The sequence below is a fragment of the Prenolepis imparis genome, unplaced genomic scaffold, assembly GCF_030444845.1.
Source record: "Prenolepis imparis isolate NDT839.2.m4 unplaced genomic scaffold, iyPreImpa1.0 SCAF_12, whole genome shotgun sequence".
Lineage (NCBI taxonomy): Eukaryota > Metazoa > Arthropoda > Insecta > Hymenoptera > Formicidae > Prenolepis > Prenolepis imparis.
In genome coordinates, this window is record NW_028141170.1 from 9,903,119 (window position 1) to 9,927,460 (window position 24,342).

At 34.1% G+C, this 24,342-nt stretch overlaps 1 protein-coding gene across 6 annotated transcripts in view; it reads left to right on the forward strand.

The window, feature by feature from the left end:
- The window catches only part of LOC145944237 (uncharacterized protein CG43867), an 81,695-nt gene that overhangs the window by 1,132 nt on the left and 56,221 nt on the right, over positions 1-24,342 (forward strand). For 5 of the 6 annotated variants that reach the window (XM_083052458.1, XM_083052460.1, XM_083052462.1 and 2 more), the window contains exon 2: positions 4,716-6,028. In XM_083052458.1, the coding sequence (XP_082908584.1) occupies positions 4,988-6,028 (1,041 nt within the window). In that variant the 5' untranslated portion in view covers positions 4,716-4,987. Of the gene's footprint in view, positions 1-38; positions 122-4,715; positions 6,029-24,342 lie in introns of those variants that run through there. The other variant, XM_083052459.1, reaches the window with a different exon arrangement.

The window sequence follows — 24,342 nt, forward strand, 5'->3', positions numbered from 1 at the left end:
AAGCAGTGGTATCAACGCAGAGTACTAAGCTGTGCGGTGAAGGGTGGACGGGGAAGAGCGGAGACGAGACGACGACGAGAGGAAACAAGTTTGAAAACTGGCATCGCCGGTCGATCACCAGGTGATTCCCGGGTGATTCCCGAAAACGCGTTATTTCCTAGGAGCGGAATGTTAAAAAAAACTGTCCTCTGTCGCGCTCGATCGACTAACGGCAAATCTTGCTCTCCTTCACCTTCGTCTCGCTCTTATATTCCCTCTCTGTCTCTTATATTCTCGCTCTCCTCCCACTTCCTCTTTCTCTCTTTCTCTATATCTTTCCCCTCTCGTGTCTTCTCTCCCTCGGGGGAGAGAGAGAGAGAGAGAAAGAGAGAGAGAAAGGTCATCGGTCTCGAATTCATCTTTTGTCCGCGCCTCTCTCGCGCAGAGAGAGGAGACGCGTTTTCTCTCCCTTTCATCTCTTTCTCTATCTTATAACGAACTTGTCGGGTTTCTTTTAACCGAATGTCCGCGCGCGTGAGAAATTTACGAGCGGAATTCGCGGAATCGAACGCGCCGTCGCGCGTCGTATCGACGTCACGGTGTCGCGACGATTTTTTTTTCTTTTTGCTCCGATTGTTATCCCTCGAATGCTGCGTGAGTCGGAGAGATCGCTTTGCGATGCGCCGATTAACGCTTAAATGTCGAGGACGATAAGAATTGCCGCGACAACTCGCGGCTGTTCGACTACGAACGTGGGTAGAAATTATCATTGTCATCAATCATACAATTGTACACAGAGAGAATTTTCTCTTAGAATTTATCTTAAAAATTATCGTAATCGTGAGACAATATGGTATGGAAAGAATTTTATGAGCATTTCTCTTAATATTTATCACAATAAAAATAATATCTATCACAATAAAATATAAGACATATTTGATTAATATATTTTACTGCAAGGTAAAATTAATCAAACATATTTTATATTTTATTGTAATAGATATTTTTATTTTGATAAATATTAATCAAAGAAATTCTCATAAAATTTTTTCCATATACCATATTGTCCTACAATTACCATGATTTTCAGGGTAAATTCGAAGAGAAAATTCTCTCTGTGTAGTATTTAGATTATGTGCAAAATTTAAAAATGAAAGAATAATCTTTTGATTTTTTTTTAAGAAATAGTCTTCTATTTCGATAATAATAGTCTTTGATTGATTGAATTATAATTATCAATATGAAACTCGTCAAGAAAATGGTTAAGAATTATTTTTAAACATACAAATTTATTTTTATCTATGAATAATGTAACTATCATATTAAATGTTGCATATAATTTATATAATTTATATAATTATATTATTCTATAATTATTTTCATTTACGTTGAGATATTAGAAATTAGAATTTAGTTAGAATTTATATTATAATAAACTGCTATCTCCTATAACATTATTCTTGAAAATCATAGACCGATGATACGAGTTTCTCAATTTTTCGCGTTTCCGCAAATTTATCACATCTCCGAGAAATCGCGAGAATCGGAGCATATCTTTGCAAGAGGATCGTGTTACTTTGAAACGTGACTTTGAAACATATAAATATGTATTAGTAAGATAGACTCGTAGATGCTTTGTACGATATCGCGCATATAAAAGACGTTCACTTTTTATAAAGGCGCACATTTCGCGTGCGACGACGCAATGAATCAATGAGAATCTCGAAGATATACGTGAAAATTATCGACGCCGTTCCGGTCTCTCAATCTCGCCTCTCTCGAAACGAGATTTGTCGCGTGGAAAATCGCTCCCCGGTTAGAGAAATGCAAAGTCCCTCTCGTATGTAGATACGTGTTATTACATACGTTTCACGTGTCGTTCGTCTATTTGTTTTGCCGCACCCCGCGGCCAAACGTCATTTCGATACAATAACGTCGCGCGATCACGCGACCACAAAAGCCGGACAGAAGAACGCGTAATTTATGCAAAATGCGAACCCACTACACGGCTACCTGCCTTCGTGACTGCCGCTAGTTACGCAATGACAAAACAGCGTTCTAACAACGACCAATTGACTGTGTCGTTATAGTTGTACCTGAGGAACATTTTGCCGATCGTCCCGCGATTCCTCTCGCGCTTAATAATCGTCATTATTATTATTATTATTATTATGAGAACGCAATTATTACACAGAGAGAATTTTCTCTAGAATTTACCTTGAAAATCATGGTAATCGTGGAACAATATGGTATGGAAAGAATTTTAAAAATATGGTTGATTAATTTTACCATACTTTTAGTAAATTTTACTATACTTTTAGTAAAATTAATCAAACATATTTTGTATTTTATTGTGATAGATAGTATTATTTTTTATTGTGATAAATATTAATCAGAGAAATTCTTATAAAATTCTTTCCATACCATATTGTCCCACGATTGCCATGATTTTCAGGGTAAATTCTAAGAGAAAATTCTCTTAGTGCGTACGATAGAAGGATTATGTAAGAATATCTAAATTATTCAAACCAATTAAATATACATCGCTTCGTATATATAATTTGAATTTCCTATTAAATTATACTATTTAGATTGAGACTGCATGTGATTATAATGTGCATATATATATCCGTAATGATGAGGTATCTCCACTTCACTTTGCAATGATTATCTCGTTTTTCAGTTGTAGAGATAACGAATTTTACGTCTTTTTCGCAACTTCCGATAGCTTTCTTCAAAGAAAAAAAAATTTAACAAAAACTTTATAAAAAATTGAAGCTTTACTAATATATTTTCATTCTGAATTTTATTTTGAAGCACAAAAATTATTGATGAAAATTTGTATTGCGTTTCGTATGAGAATTTTTTTTTTAATTTTTTTAAATTTTTTTTTAAGGATTATATTATTTCTCGTGTCTCGAAAGTCGATATTCCATGCAAGTTCTCAGAATTTTTTAATGCCGCGATACTTTTACGATCAGCCCGAAAGTCTTACGTCAATGAAAGTCTTCCTCGTAGTCTCGGATGAAGCAGTGGTATCAACGCAGAGTACTGGGCCCTCGGTGATATAAAGGGTGCCTCCTCGTAAGAACCTCCGAGATTGCAGAGGGCTTCCGTCGCGCCTCGTATAACGCGGAAATCGTTCGAAAGTTAATTTGAAATTTATTCATGGACACCGCAGGGGACCCCTGAACAACGCTTGCATACAGGCTTGTCCCAAACCTGGTAAGCCATCCTTCGTGGCTATAAATTCTGCGGTCGATCTGCCTTTTCCACAGCGAAAATATCGATGCACATAATTATTAGTCACGCAAGTTTCTAATTTCCCATATCATGAATTTTTGGGACATTTTAACCTTTCTAAATTAAAGCATTTTTTTGTTCAATAGGTCTTTTAAATTAAATTTAGGACAAAGTTTTACTTCCTCTCTCTTGCATATTATAATTAATTTACAAAAATTCTTTATTTTTAATACTTTTTTAATACAAAGATTTTTTTACCTGCATTATATGTATAAATGTAAATAAAAATGGCTATTCTCGGATGAATTTAAAAGTCGCATAAAAGAAGATGTCACTCGTCAAATTAACGACAAATTTGCGAGAAGAAATTGGGTGATCTCGCGATCGTTTAAAGCTGATTCACAATGTCACATATATGTCACGACTTACGTGTCATAATTTGTATTACATCGCAAGAGCTATTTTCTAATATTTTCCCAAGAAAAAAACTTTATATTTATCATCGATTTATCTCTCTCATGTAACAAGAGAGATATTAATCTTCTCTATGTATATAAAATATAATCTTTTTAATAATGAAAATAATAACGAAAATGTAAACACTTTAATTTTTAATTACCATAATAATAGAAGCATTCTACGATCAAAGGGCTGACTTTTTCTCCCTACAATTTTTAATAATGTTTTTCAAAATTAATGTATTTTGCTTATAATTATAAAAGAAGGCACTTCTTCGTTCGTTCTTTAAAATAGAGATTATTTCGAGCTGTAGCGACTTTTTTATTTTTCGACGCTCATAGTCTCTTTTTTACGTTAAGTTTTCAATTTATGCTCGTCATCTACTTCCTGCGGCGGCTCGCAAAGACTGGAATTTTTCATGGGCGGACTCGTCGTCCGTGTAGTAATTGCAGAACGAGACGGGTTGCGCTCATCTACTCCCTCCATCCGGTTTTTCATTTGGCTCCTTTTAACGTCGACCTTAAAATAAACTTTGCAGCCCTGCGTGCCATCTTTCCGCGTCGCATTTTTTCTCATCCTTTTGAATATCTATCGTCAGTATTCATCAGAACGTCGAAAACCGCGGATTACAGATGCGATTTTAGCGTCACATCTTTACAATAAAATATTCTAACCAAGCGATGAATAGATTGCCCAAATTTTTTCACGCTTTTATTAATTTATTAATATTAAATCGTTAATTTTATACAAATGTCATTTGGTGTGCGTTGAATATAATTATTAAATTATATATAACGTATAATATAAAAAGAGTATTGCATAGAGTCGTGATCTATATAAGGTCTTACAAACTCCGAGTCACGCAGTTGACACGATATCCCTGGTAGCAATTCACATAAAAAAAAAATAGGTACTCCCATCCATCGGCGAAACCATTTTTACGATATTGTCTCTCGTCCCTCTTTGCTTTATATCACCGCAGGGTTTTACAATATTCCTCTCTAAAAAGGAAAAAAATATCTTTTATTTTACAGATCGCAACGCAAGCTCGAGGCCGATGTCGCGATCGACGATGACCGTACGAGCGTGTGAGGTAACAAAATGGCGAGGATGAGCAACCCCTGTTCCACGAGCGTCGATGCCGAGTCGATCTCTCGCAGGAAGAACGCGATAATTCGAGAAGGGAAGAAGCACAAGCGCGAATTGCCCGATGCACCGAGGACCTTTCGACGGGAAGCAGAAGTAGGCGGGCAGGAAGAGGCGTCGTAATAAAGGCGTCGACGTGCAAAAGAAGACGCGAAGAACGATGGACGAGATACGCGGCTCGTCGTCGACTCGCCGTCTCTCGCAGATTCTCGATCCGATCACCAGACTGGCCAGCGACTTCGGCTCCAGCTCGGCGCCGTGCAGCCCGCGGCTGGGCACGCGCGTGCACGACGCGGGTAGCGGGCCCCCCGGTGTTCAGTCGGGCCCAGCCACCGCCGGCGGCAGTCCGTCGTCGTCTCGCGCCGGTCCGAGCGGTTCCGCGTCAACCGGCGGCTCCAATTCCGGGCCCGACAGTCCGCGACTGTGGCCGCGACAGCTTCGACAGGCACCCACGCCACCGCCACGGCCTAGGCACGCCGTTACCACCGCCGCCGCCATCAGCACTTCTACCAGCACCTCCTCCTCCGCGAACATTAATAACAACAACAACAACAACAACAACAATGCGGGAAGTGTCATCGACGCCGGTGGCGCGTCATCTTCGGCAGTGGTGCACGCGAGAGACTCGCCCTATGTCAACGTGCCGAATCTGTTCTTCCACAAGGATAAGAGCTTCACCGAGAGCGCCAGGAGCGCCGGTTACATCGAGCTGCGCGAGAAGCCGAAGTGCAGCCCGTACGATTTCACTTCCGAGCCGAGCGGTCACGTGGAGTACGCGGACAAGAGAACATTCATTACCCCGGTACAGTCCGATTTGGCTTACGACGTCGGAAAGGAGCCCGGCAGTCCTCTCTGCAGAGGGAGGTCGAACTACGAGCCGGGACCCTCCAGCGGCAGGGGCCACTTCGACAGGGCCTTCTCGTTCTCCGGCAGGCAACCGCCGGAGCAACAACCGCCGGTTGCACGGATGTACGAAACGGGCAGATTGTTTGTCGATCCGAGAACCACCGCCGGTGGCAGTGTCGACCTGAAGAGGGAGAAGCTGGACGTCAGGCCCAGCTACGTCACCTCCAAGAGCTTCGAGGGGTACACAACGACGGTGGAGGAACTCAACTGGCAGGAGAGGTGTTTGGAATTGCAGCTGGAGCTGCACAGGAGCAGGAGTCAGGCGACCAGGGTGAGAGACATGCTTCGGGAAAAGGTAAGTTTCAACTTGACAATCAGCTTTTCTGCGAGAATTAACTTTTTAGCTGCACGCAAAGGAGCTTTCAAAATTATCGACAAACAAGATAAGAGTGCACTGTAATTACAAAGTACTTTGTACTTCAGATTTATTATTTTTATATTAATTAACGTGAAATGTCAATATTATAAATTAATTGTAAAATGCAGCTTAATAGATTATTCTCTCGAAATTCGTTTTCAACGCAAACGTTTGTTAGATGTATATAGCGTTCGCAGCTAAAGAGTTCATTGTTATTCCATTGTTTCTAAGTCTGTGACAAAAGGAAAATGGTTTTGAAATGATTAATGATTTACGCGACAAGGAAAAGACGCGAAGATAAGAAATACACCATTTATCTTGTTTAATCGCGTTAGTATTAACCATCCGCAGTCAAGGGTCGATAGTTAACGAATCTCTCCCGTCCACGTCTGGAATTTCTCTCATCTGATATGCGCGGCATACGTTAAACAAATTACGCGAGGGGAAGGGAAGAAGTCTAAGTACGTGGTGCAGGAAAACCGAAATATATATCTTGTCCTCTGAATTAGTATGCGCGATCACGCGCGCCGATTTAACGCCGTCACTCTAGATAAGGCACATAGAGGCATCGAGTTGTTCAGCGCCGCTCTGTTTCTGGCTCTTTAAAATCCGTTATGTTCCATCATTTAACGGGTGCAAGCTTTTCCCCAAAAAGCAAGATTTAATACGCTTGTTTTATTTCGAAAGAAATACATTTAGTCGTCTGTTTCACGTATATTCTTTCATACGTCAAATTAGACAATAACACATTTTTTATATATTTTATATATAATATATTTATACATGATATATATAATATATTTTAATATTATATATTATTATATATAATATATTTTATAATATTTTAAATATAATTTTAAAATTAATTATTTATATACATATAAAATAATACATTCAAAGAAAAATTTGTTTTATATGTATACATATAATTTTATATATAATTTTTTAAATATTAATGCACACATTGATGACAAATGAATATAGATACATTTAAAGAGAAATTTGTGCGTTTTATATACATTATATATATAATTTTTTATATATAATATTTCATATATGTACAAAGAGAGAATTTCTTTTAGAATTTACTTTAAAAATCATGATAATCGTGGGACAATATGGAAAGAATTTGATGAGAATTTCTCTGATTAATATTTATCACAATAAAAAATAATATCTATCACAATAAAATATAAAATATGTTTGATTAATTTTACTATGCAGTTTAGTAAAATCAGTCAAACATATTTTATATTTTATTGTAATAGATATTATTTTTATTGTGATAAATATTAATCAGAGAAATTCTCATAAAATTCTTTCCATACCATATTGTCCCACGTTTACCATGATTTTCAAGGTAAATTCTAAGAGAAAATTCTTTCAGTGTATATTTTATATATTTTATATATATTTTATATATATTTTTAAATATTAATACACGCATACAAGCAAAGAGGCGATGTGTTTAGGGAAAATGGAGATGAAAAGCAAATAGTTTTCGCACATTTGCGTCTTTTGCTTTGCGAAACTGAAGAAAAAACCCTTTCAGTTCGCCACGGTTTGATCCCTCGATAGGATGTGCAGGTTCGTTCATACGTTCGTTAGGTTTATACGCGGCTTAACGCAAACAAACTGCCTTGCGGAAGAGACAGCGGTATACGCGCGTTTTTGCGCGAATGTACGAAACACGTTGACGAGGATCCAACGTCAGGCCGGAAATTATACGTCCGCCTCGCCGGACACGTCGTAATATCGCCGACAGTTTTTTTTTTGTTTTTTTGTTTTTTTACCAACTTTTACACAATACGTACCACCCTGTGTTCGCCCACCCACTCGTTTTTCTGACCGCTGGTCGTTTTTATTTTTCATCGGCAGAAAAAGAATCGGAAGCTAAATAACAAATCGGCAAACCGTATCGCGGATAAACGGACGATATTCTTTTATCCACAAGGTACTGTTTTTACAATTGCGTCACGCAGGGCAGATTTTACGAGACAAAAACTCGCGGTTTTTCGTTATCTTTAAAATTTAACGGACCGTAATATATCGACGATATAGAGAGAACGGTTTATAAATTTCTGACTTACTTGAGCTTTGTTTATTCTGCATTTATCCAATGTATAAAATGTCTGTTTAAAAGTGTGCTATTTAACACACCAAATTTAAGTAAATTATTCTGAAAATATATTTGATATATTTAGCGATTATTATATAATATCAGAATTTTTACACAGAGAGAATTTTCTCTTAGAATTTACCCTGAAAATTATGGTAATCATGGGATAATATGGTATGGAAAGAATTTTATGAGAATTTCTTTGATTAATATTTATCACAATAAAAAATATCTATCACAATAAAATATAAAATATGTTTGTGTGATTAATTTTACTAATAATTTTACTATGGTAAAATTAATCAAACATATTTTTAAAATTCTTTCCATACCATATTGTCCCACGATTATCATGATTTTTAGGATAAATTCTCTCTGTGTAAAAATTCTGACATTACATATAATAATAATTGCTAAATATATCAAATATATTTTCAAAATAATTTACTTAAATTTTGTGTGTTAAATAGCACACTTTTAAACAGACATTTTATACATTGGATAATTATTCTCTAAGAATGTCAAAAAAATGGTTTATTATCTTATGCATTTCTACGGCATTGCCGACACATGCAGCTATAGTATATACTCGATCTCGGTATATTTCCTACTACGGTAGATCTTCTCGCTGAAAGCGAATGCTGTTTATATTATCGAGGCAGAGAGCCACGTGCCCCCTGAGCGCGTGCAAAATTCAAGACGAAATCCTTGATGTATCTTGGGGCTACCTTCCGCACGAAAAGGATCCCAAACGGATTTACGAGCTGAGGCAAAAGGTTCTTTCACCCCTGTACACGATAATCTCGTTTGGAATAGTAAACTATTCTTTATTAATGCAAAAAGAGGATTTAAAGCAATACAAATATGATTATTCGTGTATTAATATATAAAATATTTTCACGTAAAAATTTAAAAATTAATATGAGAACTTAATTGCGTAAATAAAAAAACTTTAATTTTGTGAATTCTACACACATAGAGAGAATTTTCTCTTGGAATTTACCCTGAAAATCATGATAATCGTGGGACAATATAGTATAGAAAGAATTTTGGACGAGAATTTCTCTGATTAATATTTATCACAATAAAAATAATAATATCTATCACAATAAAATATAAAATATGTTTAATTAATTTTACTATGCAGTTTAGTAAAATTAAATATATTTTATATTTTATTGTGATATTTTTATTGTGATAAATATTAATCAGAGAAATTCTCATAAAATTCTTTCCATCCCATATTGTCCTACTATTACCATGATTTTCAGGGTAAATTCTAAGAGAAAATTCTCTCAGTGTAATTTTACAAAATTTTAACTTGAAGACATTTAGTTTTGAAAATATATAATATCTAAAAGTCATTTCTTCCTTTCTCGTTCTTATTTCGAAAGAAGACGGTTCTAAAATTCATTCGACATTCATTCTATCACCTCCAATAAAAGTGGAGCATTCTGGACGGTATCTGCGTTAAACTCATTAAAATTAAACTTGCGTTTGTTTAATACATGAGCTTATCTTGGTCAAGCCGTTCGCGGCACATCGCAGCTTATCGCTCATCGTTTCTCGATGTGCACGTGGTTTAACGCGCCTGTGAACACACACGAGGATGCACGTACCACGATGTATTAGCGGATTGAATGGCGAAAGGAGAGCGAGCAGAATCAATTGTGGATTATAAATAGCGGTCGCGCCGAGAGAGCTGCCCGTGACGTCTCATTATCTAGGCAAATACACAATACACATAATGCTGTATATACCGACAGGCAGGGGGTGGAGAAGGAGGGAAGCGGGGTATTGTGTTCGAGCGTGCACGTTACTCTATTGAATTCCATATCCGAGCGACGTGTGCTAACAGCTATCACAGCGTTCCCGTTGTACAGAGTGTCCCAGATCTAGTGGTCCATCTTTCATTCGCTCAAACTCTCCGTCGACCAGCATGAAATCGAGCTTTCCCGGCCGAAAATATCGGCAGAAAGCAATTTGTAATGTTTAAATTTCAATTTTCGATCGATTATCGTTTTAATTAATTTTACTAAATCAAATTCTTTTAATTAAAGGAGGTTTACTATTTGTTTGAAATTTTTTAAAAGTTTTTTATTCTGTATTAGTAATTTGCAAGTTGAAAATTATTGATTCCTCGATATTTTTTTATTGCCAAAAATCAATGTCAATTTTATCGGTGAACTTCTAGATGGAAAATCCGCTAGATTTCGAACACTGTGTATATACATATGTGTAGCTCATATTAATATTGATTCCTTGGGTGGTAGTCATCGCGTCAATAGAGCTTTCGAACGCCGATATGGATTTCAAGGAACGTCAATATTGCGCGATATCCGAAACAGATATATATTTCTGTATATTTTTTTCTCGCTTAGAGAAACTTAACTTCCTTTTCGCGAGTAGAAACTCGCTTGTCTTAACTCATAAGTCTCGTCGGAAGGAAACTAAATTAAGAGAGCAAAGAAATATACGACACATTTTAATATAATCATACAATATAGAACAAACTCTGAAAATACCAGTTTGTCGGCTGCAGTCTTGTTAGACGTCGCGCTACAAAGAGAATTGTTTCTTCTTTATATTTTCTTTTCTCTTTTTTTTTTTTTTTTTTATTGCGTATAACATATTGTGAGAAAATCATGTTTTTCAAATATTCCTCTTATAAAATGTGCAAAACTTCAACGGGAGGGATTAAAATATGATTAAATTGTTCCGCGATAATTTTATTACTCCCTCCGATAATGGAACGTCCAATATCGACAATCGGTTTACAATTAAGCCGATTAAAAATGTACATTACATAACATCGATTACCGATGTTTCTCCTTTCACCAAACCATGCGTTTACCGATTTTCGCGCTAATGAAGCTTAGCTTTTCCCGGACCCCCGTATCGATTTTGCGTTACGCAAGTTGAGATTGCAGAATTGAGAAGAGGAGAGCCTTCTCCTTCTTCTTTTATTATATATTATTCTATTTTTTTAGACGAATTCTTTTTACGAATGTCCCTTTTGGGACAGTGTTCTCCAAATCTTTCTAATTTTCCACATCAATTTCCGCGCGAAAACTTTCAAAAATTGACGGAAAGGGCTGTCTAACGTGAAAGAGAAAAACACGCGATAGGGACAAGACAAATAAAGACAGATAGCCGACTCGTCTCTCTAATATCAATACGAACGACGGATAGGATGCATACGCACGAATCTCCCGGGACCTATGCGAGTCAGAGAACACCGGTCACCGGTTGCTGTATACGTGAAATATCCGCCATTATCTTGATTTGTGCGCCTACCTTAGTGCGTACACCATATTTCGATCGGTCAATTCGTCGATTGACTCGCCCTGCGCCTGTAGTCTTTAATTTTTCATTCTAATGGATTACTATTGATGGTTTCTGCACGTGTCGCTATACTATTACACAATCAATATGGTACTAAAAACGATTGATTTCTCTACAATTCAAGAGAGCACATTGCATAAACATCGATAACAAATATACTTTTCCTCTCGATTGATTGCCAGATTAATAATATCGCTATTATATTCTCCCTTATATTCTCGTATTTACTTACATGTATGATAAATGGATAAAATATGTAACAAAAAGTTTAGCGAAATGATATAATATAATTAAGGCTTCTCGAACTATTTCAATAATTTTTCAGTGATAAAATCTCAGCGGTTTTTATTCTTAAATAATTTTCCGGCTGATTGTGTCGATTAAATAAATTTTCAAAACGTTTATAAATTATAAATAACGAACATTAAAATATCATCGTGTCGGTTCATTTATCATCATTAAAAAATCATCGTGTTGGCAATCTCAATTAAATCACTTGATCTTACATAATTAACCGTAGTGATCAAAATTTATGGCCGTTTTTTTTTTTAGAACGAAAAGAAAAATTATATTGTAGTATTAAGTTTATTGTTTACGTTAATTGACAAAACTATTTGCGAAAAATATTTAATATTTTAATCGGAAGACATTGATAACATATATTCTCTTATAAAAATGAGCATAAAATATATAATACGACTTTATATTTCTACGATTTCATATATCTTTTTAGATATGTCTTCAAGATTCTCAATACGAAGTTCAGTAGAAATATGAAATCAGTGCACACACACACAATCTGGAAAATCAGTACTATACTGTTCCAATCAGTACATTGTTGTCCTTGATTCTCTCGATTTCGGGGTAGATCCTAATCAACGTGATTCTTCAGAAAATATGGTCTTTAGAGAAATTTAATGGAAATATTTTTTACAGAATTCTATCCTTTTCCTTCGATTTTTATTGTCAATCTGTGAAGATCCGTAAAAGCAATTCAAAATTTTCTGCAGTCTTAAATTTTAATTAAAAAATTAATTTTTCTTTTCAATGTTATATTTAATATAATTTTACATTGGATATGCGCACTTGCGTGTGTCGAGGGAAATAGTTGTAATCACATTACAGTATCCTTTACAGCTCCTATCAATAGGTATTCCGTCTGTATCGTAACACGGCGGAGAAGCAAAGAGTACAAATGTATATGTGTGTATCTACGCGTGTTTCTGTGTAGGTTTGATAAAGTAGTTAGACAGAGCAAGACAGGGAATTACAATCTGCAAAGTTCTCGTAGTAACGGGCGTCTGTGTCGGATAGTACAGTGCCAAGAGCCGCGGACATTGTGTCCAATTAGTAGTTAAGCTTACGCGAAACTTTGAGAATTGGCGCCGAGGATTAGGGATTCCATCCTTTACAACGGTGTGGCGAGCGGGTCTTTTTGTGTAAGCTGTAAAATCATTTATAGCTCTCAAGTTTTAGTTAAGTTAAAATAATTTCTATTTATGCGCCGGTTAAGTAGTATCTCGCGTATCGTATCGTATATATGAGTGCCATAAGTTCGCTAATTCTCTTAGTATATTAGCTTTAGCCGGATGAAATGGACGATTCAATTACACGACAGCGGTCACACTTGAGTGCACGATCCGTTCTAGAGTCTCGGCCATGAATTTTAACTAATACGGTTAGTTATGTAAGGTCAAGTGAGCTAATTGAGATCGGCTAAATGGAACGACACGATGAATTTTTAATGATAAAATTAACGCTAGTTATTTATATATTATATACAAACGTTTTGAAAAATTTATTTAATCGATGGTCATCGAAAAATATTGTTTAAGAATAAAAATCGTTGAGATTTTTATCACCGAAACATTATTGGAATAATTTAAGAAGTCTTGATTATTTTATTTGACTTTTTTGTTATATATTTTATGCATTTATTATATACGTAAGTAAATATGAAAATATAAGGATGAATATATAACGATGTTATCATTCAATAATCAAGTTAATTGCTATTTATTCAGATGCACGTCAACGTTGCTTAATGTGTGATTGAGCTTATCAAATAAATATTCGTTAAAATTATACTTTGTAGAGATTCTGTAAGAATTGGAAAAGAGAAAAATCTTAAATTTTTTTATAATCTATTCTTTAACACATTTTATAATTTTTTTTTTTTTTAGAATAATATTTTTTTTTTTAATGCCACTTAGTATTTATTTAATAACTAATTATTTAATTTAAAATAATTGACGTTTTTATTATATTTTTCGTAAAAATATGTACATGGAGAGAATTTTCTTAGAATTTACCCTGAAAATCATGATAATCGTGGGACAATATGGTATGGAAAGAATTTTATGAGAATTTCTCTGATTAATATATATTTATCACAATAAAAATAATAACATCTATCACAATAAAATATAAAACATGTTTGATTAATTTGACTAAACTGCATAATAAAATTAATCAAACATGTTTTATTGTGATAGATATTATTTTTATTGTGATAAATATTAATTAAAAACATAAAATTCTTTCCATATACCATATATTATCCCACGATTACCATGATTTTCAGGGTAAATTCTAGGAGAAAATTCTCTCTGTGTGCATATAACTCAAAATTTTTATCCGTGTATTTGTAACGAATACATTTAGAGGACGTGTATCAAGCGAAAGCGATATTTCTCCTCGTGTCTATCTCTATTTCGTTCCGCTGTATTGCAAGAACGGCGCCGCGACGCCGGGCATCGCCTGTCTACGAGAAAACTTGGACGCCGCGAAGAAATTGCGTCCGAAAAATAGGAAACCATCGGTTAAACGGACTTTCCTTGACTTTTTCACGTTGGATCGCGGTCCGTTGCATTATCGTTTACGGGTGGAAAAGTGTAACAAAAACTATGTAGCTAAACTCTCTATAGTTGCAAACTTTTCCATCTCTTTTTTTTTCGAAATACATTTCTCCAAATAAGATTCTTCAATAACGAAAGGAAAGAAAGATCGAAGCGCAGTAATATCATACAGCAAATGTGAAGACAAATGTCAAAAGTTGCATTAAAAAATGGACAATCTCCCTTTGTCTCTGTCTTGTAATTTTTATTTAAACAGACAGTCTCTTTGTCTCTTTATTATTTTAATTATAATTATAATTATTTCACGTTTAATGGAAATTTATCTCAATTATCGAATAATTTTTTAATAAACAATAGTAAAAAGTCGATATGATATGAACTATTGTAGAAAAGTCGCGATATATATACATTATTTTTTTTATCTTGAGAACTATAAGAAAGGTTTATAGCAATAGTTAATACAACGTAATATGCCTTATTGTAGTAAACCTTTTATAGTTTTTTAAAGAGGAAAGGTATTAAACTCTGTTTAATATCATTTCGAGAATAATCAAGAATTTAAGCTAGCTTGCATCAATTTTTTTTTTTATTTATTCCGATTTACACAATTTTTCCTGATATGCGGAGCGTCTCACATTTTTCTTGTCCTTTTTACCCGTTATTTTCTGTAATCTCTCTTGGACGTTGACTGACGGTAACTGACGGTTATCCCTATTCGTCTTATTATTTGCCGTTTACTTGGTCGCTCGCTCGACGTCATGGAATCCGGGTAAATCCGCCTCGTCAATGTCGAGGTATGCGAGACCGAGCGCATTTCGGCGAGAATTGATTAAACCCGGTTTAACCCTTCGTTTGAAACCCCCTCGTGCCTCGTAATCGTAAATTGGGGCGGTTCTCGTACTTGTAGCGCTATATCACCCGTCTGAAAAGCGTCGTCTCTTTCCGCGCGCGACCTTCTTGAACTTAACTCGTGAACCTACTCAAGGAACGGATTTATTCACACACACACACACACATACAAAATACACACGGGAGCTTTCCGTTTATTTTTACGCCATTGTGGAACGATATCGCGCATCTAACTCGAGAATTTGCATAACGAGAATCGCGCGCAAAATAAAATCTTCTAAAAATCGGCAAAATGGAGGATCGATATCGCGAAACTACCCCGCGTCCAACCCTGCACTTTGATTATACTACATTACGAAACAGCTCGCGGCGCGTAAATCTCGAAGAAAGTGTCCCGCAAGAGAGCGAGGCAGGTGGCAGAGGGGATGGAAAAAGCGTTTCCGCAGTCGTGGCATATAACGGCGAGGGACAACGAGGAGGGATCCGAGGCACTGAGGGGTTGTTCGACCTGACGTACGATAAAGCTCGCGTGTAACGGGCCGAGACCCTAGTTCTACGGATGGACTCTTTTTTAACCCGGGGGGGTCGCGCGAGCTAGACAGACCTCCGTTAATATCATTTGTCCGCCATGTCGTTGCTCATTCGACCGCGCGATGTCCTCTTGTCCTCGAATGTAATAAGTAATTTAGAATTTTAATAACGTTGGAATTTTCTTACGCCTTTTATATCCGCATTTTGCTGGAGATGAAAGCTTCGAACCTTCAGTATTACATTTTCTATGTTTTTTTTTTCTTAAAGTACGAAATGAAATGAATACGGTAAACCGTGCTTTGTTAACAAAATCTGAAATTTTACATATTCTTTTCGTAATTCATGAAACAAGAACGGGATTTTATTACGAAGGATGATTCTTTTTTTCTATTTCGAAAATTTATATTTATATTCATAAATTATACATAGAGAGAATTTTCTCTTAGAATTTATCCTGAAAATCATGGTAATTGTAGGACAATAGGAAAGAATTTTATGAGAATTTCTCTGATTAATATTTATCACAATAAAAATAATAATATCTATCACAATAAAATATAAAATATGTTTGATTAATTTTACTATACAGTTTAGTAATCGTACCATGATTTTCGGGGTGAATTCTAAGAGAAAATTCTCTCAGTGTACTATAAGAAAATTAATAAAATTTTTTTTAGTTTTTATGCTAACGATTTTCAATTATTGGATATAAATACATCACACATATATGTATATAGCTTTTGAAGTGGACGTCAAGTTATTGATTGCAACTTTTGGCATCTTATTGTTAAATCGATAATATCATTTCGCAGCTATCCTTCGAAAGTCATTTACTGGTCCGTTTGCCAACCGTGCAAAGTTTTATTGCACAAATTACTTTTTCTCGAAATCCTTGCTCTCTGCTTGTTATCGAAGTTATTACTTCTGCTTTCATTCGGTTTTAACTTCAGGATAATATAAAAATCTTACGTTCGATGAGAAAACTTTTAGACTGAACTGAAAAGAAAGAAACGATATATTCTTCGGCAGCAGAAAGATTAAATGATTCGCGTATTATTCTTATTTTTCTACGATTCTATAGTGAAAGGGACGGTTGAATTTTCATTAGTGTTTGTCGGGTGCAACCATTTTGCAAACTCGCCGCTGACATAAACGCACAGAGAAGGGAAAAAAAATTGAGACTTTTTGACGTAGAAAGAGAGGGGAAGAGGGGGCTGACACGATCCACAAAAATGGAAGGACAGGCTCCGGTGATTAAAAGCCCTTGGGCGGCAATTGATTTTTCTCTCGCGTTCATTACATCCACATCCTGACGATGGGCATGGTTTATCTATAGGGTGTACGAATATCGACGGTTATGCAAATTTATTTCGTGCGACCATCATTTATTAACCGAATTACAATAATTTTGCTCAACTGGTGCATGCGCGTGAAATAACATTTTCAATTAAAGCCGGAAAGCGCAGTCTTTCCCGAAAGCAGAGAACATTTAATGAATTTTCGGCGTTCAATTTCCAAGTGTTAATGCGCCCCAAAAAATTGGTTGGTAATTTTTCTCTTCTTTTTTCTTCCTCTGTCGCAATAATAATTCTCCGCGTATACTTTTTTTTTTGTAAAGTATTTTTCGAACATAAATTTAATCTTTATATTTACGCGTGTGAATTCTTTCCTTTTTCTGCGCGACGCCAAGACTGTTTCGATTGGAATATCCGTCGAACCGCACGATCGACCTAAAGCTCACGTCCGGCCGATCCATTTATCCCTACAGGGAAAAACAAAGAGGAAAAAGGCTCGTATTTATTGGCTTGAGTCGTGACAGTTACATATTGCAACGCGTATAAGCCGAGCCTTGCGTGCGCAGCTCGTGGATCACGAAGTGCGTTTCATTGCTGCTCTCCTCTCGCTACTCGACGCGTCAAATAAAAACAGCACTGTAAAGCGTGTTTAAAAACTTCACACAAAACGGATAATTATTAGGTCCGTGCAAAAATTTTTATCTTTTTTTTTTTTTTTAAATAAAAAGTTGGGGAAGCCAAATATACACTGACAATGAGAGAATTTTCTCGTAGAATTTACCCTGAAAATCTTGTAATCGTGAGACAATATGGTATGGAAAGAATTTTATGAGAATTTCTCTGATTAATATTTATCACATTAAAAATAATATCTATTACAATAAAATATAAAATGTTTGATTAATGTTACTAGCAGTTTAGTAAAATTAATCAAACATGTTTTATATTTTTATTGTGATAAATATTAATCAGAGAAATTCTCATAAAATTCTTTCCATACCATATTGTCCCACGATTATTATGATTTTTAGGATAAATTCTAAGAGAAAATTCTCTCTGTGTAGTTTTAAATAATTTATTAATTAAATTAAAATATCGATTATTGCTTTTAATACTTTTTTTTACATGCCATATTCCTAACTTTATTATACGCTTTTACTGCATATTTTTTGTATATAAAAAAATAACCTTTTTTAAAATTTTTATTTTAATAAATGCTCTTTTTTTCTCTCTCATTTCTCGGTATCATAAAAAATATTTACCAACCTAGCATTACATAACTTGCACTACAAGATATATATTTCTCCGGAAAACAAGGGGGTCGATATTTTAAATTAAGAAAAAAGTGGGAAGAACGCGCCAGCAAAAGAATATCCTCTGTCGGATTTGCAAGTCCGAGAGAGGAAGCTCGTTCCATTGTATCTTCTGTGAAGCATACATACATCTTCCGTAGTTCGTCTCGACTTCTGTATTCATCTTCCTCTCTCTTCCACGACTGTTTCCTTTTTTTGTCTACCTCTCTTTGCGTTTACATATCGTCTGTCGACGCCGTCGAGTGCGACAAAGTAGAATTTCAGCACATGGTACTTTTGCCCTCGCGCGCACGCGATAAAAGCACCTTCCTCTTCTCTTTTCTGGACGAAATTACAGAGAAGGAAAGTAAATCTATTGGCTTTATGTAATCGTTGAAAATGCAATTGCAACTATTTGTAACACTAGTTGAAATATCTATGTATATTTGCAGTTGTAATTAATGGAAAGCATATATTTTAAATAAATATGACATTTCGTAAGAGAGAATAAGTGCCAACAATTAATTTAAAAGATAAACAAGAGATACTTTCTAATGAATTAAATTCACTATTAAAATGAATGAAGAATACGTGATTTTATATTGAAAAATGGTAAAAACTGTAAATAATATTTTCATATTTCTCATAATATATATATATATATATATATATATATATATATATACATATATATATACTATGTGTGAAAAATATTAATATTATAGAATTATTTTTTTTAAATAATATAACACCTCTGAAAATGTCATTACAATGTATATAAAATAGTTGAACCGTTATATAAACCGCACGGAAGTTTCGAAGTAAAGCAGAAGCAACGGAATTCTCTTTGGCAGCGCGAGAATTTATCACGGCCACGAATCTCTCGATTCGAATCCAATTTTCGAGATATACGAGGCCACGCGCAATTTCCTACGTTTTTCGAATACGCCTATATACGGACTACGTTTCCTCCACTTTCACTTCCGCCGCGCATTCTTTCCCTTGTTTACCGTTCGGTATTTGTCTGTCAAAAAATGATATAGCGATCCACCGTGGTTTAGGTGAATAGAAACACAAATCTTTCTTGCCTTATATATGATACACAGTGCTTACAAAATTTTTCGTGCACTTAACAATTATACAGCACAATTCTATATGGATCAAATTTCAGTATAAATGCACATTATTTTTTATTTCTTATTAATTTTATTAATTACCGGCATTTTTTCTAATATTTTGAAATTAATATTAATAATTTAATTGAGTACGCGCAAAAAGAAAATCAAAAACAATCAACAGAAATCTGTTCGGTGCGTTAATACGTATTTCAGAGTTTTTACAAATAGACGATTACTAATAATTAAGCAATAATTATTCATAAAATTTTTTTATTATATGTAATTATATTATTAGTAATTATTAAATCACTTGAAAACTAAGAAAAAAGATGTAATATACCACTAATATAATTTACAATTTTTTTATTTTATTATAATATGCATATTTTAAATGCATGTCACTTTTTCACTCGGTAAAATTGCCTAGTCGCCGTAATATAAAATGGATACGAGCTATTATCGTAAACTCTCTTTGTCCGGTGTGTTGAGAGATTTTAAAAGCTTCCGTTCCAAGTTCGATTAACGCACCCCCTTTGTTTTTTGTCCAAAGTCCTGCGCGCACAGCCCGGCCGTTAGTCTCTCTTTTCTTTTATTTTGTGAAAAAAAAAGGTTGATCGTACGAGCAGATCCCATTTAGCTCGGGAAGTTATCTCGAGGAACTTTATCGGTCGGCAGAGAGAGCATGCTCTTTCGCGCTTTGTTTCCCACTTATTCTCTTCTTTCCTCCGGACAACTATTTTCCATTGACAGCCACTCTCAGTTTTCCAATCAATGCATCAATAGAAATACGAGGTTGTACATGCACTTTGAAATATGCAAGCGTTCTCGCGATATTTCACATTTAATGTGAAAATGCAATATAAATACATATATATTAAAATTGTGTCAAAATGATATTATATTTAATATCTTGTGACGTTCTCTACACCGAGAGAATTTTCTCTTAGAATTTACCCTGAAAATCATGGTAATCGTTGGATAATATGGTACGGAAAGAATTTTATGAGAATTTCTCTGATTAATATTTATCACAATAAAAATAATAATATCTATTACAATAAAATATAAAACATATTTTATATTTTATTGTAATAGATATTATTTTTATTGTGATAAATATTAATCAGGGAAATTCTCATAAAATTCTTTCCATATCATATTGTCCCACGATTTTCAGGATACATTCTAAGAGAAAATTCTCTCTGTGTATTTTTTATTTGCTGAAAATTTGCTTACATATATCGAAAAATGTTAAGGATGATATATAATTTACTAAAATTTTAAAGGTATTTAAATCTTTTTTTAATAAAATACAAGTTATAAATTGCTCTCCTCATCCTCCGTTGTGGCTTGTTTCCCTGAGCTTCTTCCTTCTTGTTCATTCTGCTCTTTTGTGACACACAACACTCGCTCGCGAAAACACAGTTAATTACGATCGCACGCGCGCTAATCAGCAGAATACGTCGATCGTGCGGTATAACTTTGCACGACACTCCCCGACGTTAATTACACGCGACGCACACTTTTATTACTTCGCGACAGAAGCACGAAAGCTACGATCGCACATTGTAGCTGCAATATGCTCGAAACTGCAAAATCGCGCGGAATAAAAAATTTATCACAGAAAATGCTACCCTCTGTTGCTGATAAACGTAAATGTTGTAAATGCATTCTAACGTAAACAAATAAATATTCAAGTTAAAATTAAATATCCTTGCATCGTGCAATATGTATAATATTAAAAATTGCAATTGGATTTGTTGACTGCACGATATCGATTCCGATCGAATAAATATCTCACGAGATATATGTCTTGATTTAAATTACAACGATATACAAGCGCCGAATTACGATTTTAATATATAATAATTTATGCTAAAAATTAATATAAAATTAATATAAAAACATGTAGGGGATTAATAAGAATTATACTTGTAAGGAAAACTAGTTTTACGAAAGGATCGATGGAATCATTATTGAAGCCTGGCAAGAGAGAACTTCATCGATGAAGATAACATATAATACACTTTCCTTACGAACGTTGATAGAATAATAATATACACTCTGCGATCCATATCCTGTTCCCCTTCTCGATACCTGTCGTGTCATAATGGGGCGAACCCCACTACTCATCCTGACATATCAGCAATATAAACAAGAACTCTCGCTATTTCCACATACCATTAACTAACCGTGTTGCGACTCGATCAGAATCGATCTGTTTCACGCGAGGTTATTGATTGACAAATTCGAGAATTTGACATTAATTCCGCACGATGCGAATCTATTAAACGATATCTCTCGCCTTTCTATCATTCGAATCATTTTATATAACGTTTATTCGATTCGTTTATTAATTTGTGCTCTCACAATAAAGATAGAAAAATAAAATTACAACTTTAAATTAGCGAAAAATTTAAAGCGCGATGTAAGATACATATATATTTAAATCAAAGCATTGTTAAAGGAATAATTAAATTTAAATGTTATATTGAAACGATAACTTATAATTTTTCTTTTCAATCTCTTCAATTACTATATTTAAAACGTTTAAATTATGCGAAGTATTTGTCGTGCTTACGAGTCGTTAATCACAGAAATTAATTAATCGCTTTGGATTTTTTAGCAATTTAATTGTGATTTTCTTTGTGTTCTTCGAATCGAGATATCGCGAAGTGATATGTACACTGAGAGAATTTTCTCTTAGAATTTACCCTGAAAATCATAGTAATCGTAGGACAATATGGTATGGAAAGAATTTTATGAAAATTTCTCTGATTAATATTTATCACAATAAAAATAATATCTATCACAATAAAATATAAAATATATTTGATTAATTTTACTAAGTAAAATTATATAGTAAAGTATACTATATATAATTTTAAAGTAAATATAGTAAAAATACTATAATAAAATTAATCAAACAAATTTTATATTTTATTGTGATAGATATTATTATTTTTATTTTATTTAATTATTAATCAGAGAAATTCTCATAAAATTCTTTTCATACCATATTATCCTACAATTACCAGGATTTTTAGAATAAATTCTAAGAGAAAATTCTCTCTGTGTATAAATCATCAAATCAAGTACATACATAATTAAAATAGCGGAAAGGTATATCAAACATTTATTAATAATGAATTTTAAACTCAAGGAACAGAATATTCTTGTCTTGTAATGTGTTCAATTATTTCGCTATGTCAAGGACGCATCATTATGTTTGACTTTCACATACCGCGCGCTATTGTTGTCATTCGCGTGGCGAGACTCGAGTGAGACAGGCGGTGTCGTAACTTACGACAAATGCAAATCTGGCATCTATGGTCGTAAGACGTCATCGTATTATTACGCATCGAAACGCGATCGCGACAAATCGAGAAACGCTAAATGCTGCCATTCGCTACGATTATTATAATCAATGATTATACTAACTTGTGTGCGATTAATTAATTTTTAATTAACGACTCGAAACGACGGCGATTTATCAAAATACGTATTTCGCATGATTTATACACTTTACTTAAATAAGAATCGAAGCGACACGTGGAATCGGAATTGTCAATTATCAAATTAGTTTGATAGGTACAATCACGAGATTTATATGCACGTTTGAAATACTAAATTTTAACTATAATATATATATATTTTTTTTCTTTTTTATTGATTTATCATGTCTTGAATAGTTATTGACTTGACTTGTGTCGCGCGATATCATCAGGATCAAATTATTGTTGTATTTTCAAGTTTTGCGGTCATTAATAATGAAATGGTTGCGGATCGATTGCAATTTAATTGTTGAGTACAATCGTTAAAATTTTAATATAATATTTAAATTTGACATTTGTATATCGTTGTAATTTAAATTGAAATGCATATTTTATGAGATTTATTCAATTGAAATCTGTCGTAAACAGTTGACAAATTCAGCTATTATATATATTTTCGAATATCGTAATCCGCGTATTTTATCTCTAATTTTAACATGTATATTTATTTGATTATGCGTACTCTATACATATGTATATGTAACAGAGATAGTATTTCCGTGGCAAGTGGCGCGTAAATTTGACTGCCTGATAAATTTTGTTTTTCTCTTCTTTTTTTATCGAGCATCATAGCTATATGCGAACACAGTTTTCGCATTTGTGCTTCTGTAAAGTAATTAAATATGCGTCACGTATGATTAACGCCGGGAGTGCTATACAAAGTGCCGTGCGATCAATATATTCTATTAATTAATGCGTGCACGATTGTAATTGACTGTGTGATTGTTTTCGCGGTGAATATTGTGAACAAGAGAGACCCGGAGAGGCATATTAGATGACGGTTAACAATTATGGAGTGAGTGATTTATAACTTATTTACTCTTTGTTGTAAAAATAATGTATTATTTAATTTATTTTTATAATTTAATTTAATTATATTTTATTATGTACTCTAAAAATAATTGCTTATTTGCTCCAAAGTAGTGATTGTATAATATGATGCATTGAAAGACGCAATATAATTTCTCGACATAATTACATAAAATGGCAGGCCAACTAGATTCGTGTTATTGTCCATCATCGATCTTTATTGCTTCTCTTTATCTTAAAATTTTCTGTCGTTTGATAGAAATATGTAAGGGACTGATGAGATAATTAAAAATCTAATGACATTTTTGTTATATACATTAATACAATTTATCGATTATGATTAGTTTGTATAAGTTCGATCCCTGAGATCTCGAAATATGTTAAACATTTTTAAAATATTTCGGTTTTACACACATTTATATACACATTCAAAGTGCTATCCGAATTAGTCGCAATCGAAAAATGGTATCAACATTATTT